The 2020-nt window shown below is 34.5% G+C and overlaps 1 protein-coding gene across 1 annotated transcript in view; it reads left to right on the top strand.

Moving 5' to 3' along the window:
• LOC107147281 (complement factor H-like) overlaps positions 1-1659 on the top strand; it is a 34793-nt gene extending 33134 nt beyond the window's left edge. The window contains exon 4 of the mRNA XM_015491667.2: positions 1633-1659. Within this exon, the coding sequence (XP_015347153.2) occupies positions 1633-1644 (12 nt within the window). The 3' untranslated portion in view covers positions 1645-1659. The remainder of the gene's footprint in view (positions 1-1632) is intronic.
• Positions 1660-2020: the final 361 nt, after the last annotated feature.

Here is a 2020-nt window from a genome sequence, read left to right as displayed (position 1 = left end):
ACAGTCAGTACATCAGTGTAATAGACTGTTCTGCAGGATCTGTTTCCCACAAGGTTCACTCACATAGATTTTTGGCAGGAGGCCTCAGCTCCTGACCACATGGGCCTCTCTTAGGTTACCTGAATGACAGCTAACTTTCTCCAGAGCTACTGATCTGAGTGAGTGGAGGCCTGAATACCACTTAGGATCTACTCACATACTCTTGCTACCACCACATCTGTTCTTCAGAAATGAGACACTAAGTCCAACATGCCCCCAAAAGGAGAAAAATAAAGCTCCCCTATTGTGAGGGAGGAGTGCTGAAGGACTTATGTAGTTTCCTACAAATTTTACATGTGGCAAAATTCCACTAAAGGTCAAGACTATTTTATTTATGGAATGCTTTCTTGGCCCTCTTCAAGTTTTAATTTGTCGCCACAGTCATATTCCTTTTCTTTCTATCTAACTGTACATTTTAAAGGTGTATCACACTTAAAAAAAAATGTGATGATACAAATGATTGGTCAATGAGTTCAATGTTAGTTCTAGGCAAAATTCCAATCACTAACAGAGAAAGCTTTTATAACTGTGAAACAAATTTCAAAGTGCATAAGAACTATAAGGTCAATGTTTAGTGATTTTATAGTTGACTTCGACAATATAGATTTGCTCAAATATATCTAAACCTGCCTTTCTCAGGTTCTTATGGATAAGGCAATGAAATTGACCAGTTAGATGGTTTATCTCTTTGCAATTTCATTAAATAATCTTATCTGATAATCAAGCAAGAGGACATTCTTCTCAGGACAACTCCATTACTCATTGGTGACATCAAATTATTCAATGGCTCAGGGAAAATGTAGTATGAATTCACAACTTGAATGACACAAAGGATGATGTTAGTGAATCTGCACTAAGACATATCATTCAAAGAAAATCCTACATGTCAAATTGAATCAAATAGGATAAACTTCTGCAATGGTAACTATAAAATCCTGGGCTTCAGTCAAAGAAATAAGCTTCCTGGGACAGATGGATTAGCAACATTTATGAAAATTAGTGAATATTTATTCAATTTTACGATCAGTTTGACTGAACACTAGGATGGAACAACTATAGCTGGCAATGAGACTATGACCTACATTTAGTGAAAGTATAAGCAGGTGGATACTCTAAGTAGTAGAATGAGGCTGTTGTGAGAACCACCCATCTCTGCTGATAGGTCCTTAGTGGAATATTAAATTTGCTTCAAGGTACACCCTTTTAATGAGGTTTAGATGTGCACACATGAGTGTGAAGAATATAGACAAGTGCCTCTGGCCTATCATAATAATTATACCTGTCAATTCTCTGCTTTTTGTGCATTTTGAAAAGACATCAGAGATAACTAATTTATTTTATTGATGTTCCATGAAACAGCATAAGTAGGTGAATAAACACATTTTTGTGCAACCACCAGGTTTCAAAACTCTTATCTACAAATGGGAAATTTAATTGATTAATCTTAAAATCTCACTTCTTGCAACTCAAAAGACTCAAGCATGTCCAAGGCACAGTTCTTGTTGAATAATACAGGTTTAGACAGTTCATGATGTAATTTCTAAAACCCATGGGTTAATATAAAATATCAAAATCTTTAAAAAAATATTATAGGGGAAAAAGTGAATGTTACCTAAAAGGAACAAGACTTAATGCTAAAAAGCATTTTAATTACAACACTGAAAGCTTCATAAAGGTGAGGAAGTATTTGTCAATGATAAGAGATATGGACTGTAGACCAAGAAAGTATACTTAGAAGAAATCATTTTCTCACCTTTGTTTAAAAAAAGACATTTAGGTTAAGCAAGAATTCAAAATATATAATCAAAAATCCAAATAATATATCCATAATAACACTGAAAATAAATAGCCTTAACTCACTCATTTAAAGACATAGACTAGCAGAATGGATCCAAAAACAAGATCCAACCAAATTCTGTTTGCAAGAGACTCATTTCATAGGTAAAGGCACTTGCAGACTGAAGGCAGAAGGATTGAAAAA

This window comes from Marmota marmota, unplaced genomic scaffold (assembly GCF_001458135.2).
Source record: "Marmota marmota marmota unplaced genomic scaffold, marMar, whole genome shotgun sequence".
Taxonomy (NCBI): domain Eukaryota; kingdom Metazoa; phylum Chordata; class Mammalia; order Rodentia; family Sciuridae; genus Marmota; species Marmota marmota.
This window is presented reverse-complemented; position numbering and strand designations above follow the sequence as displayed.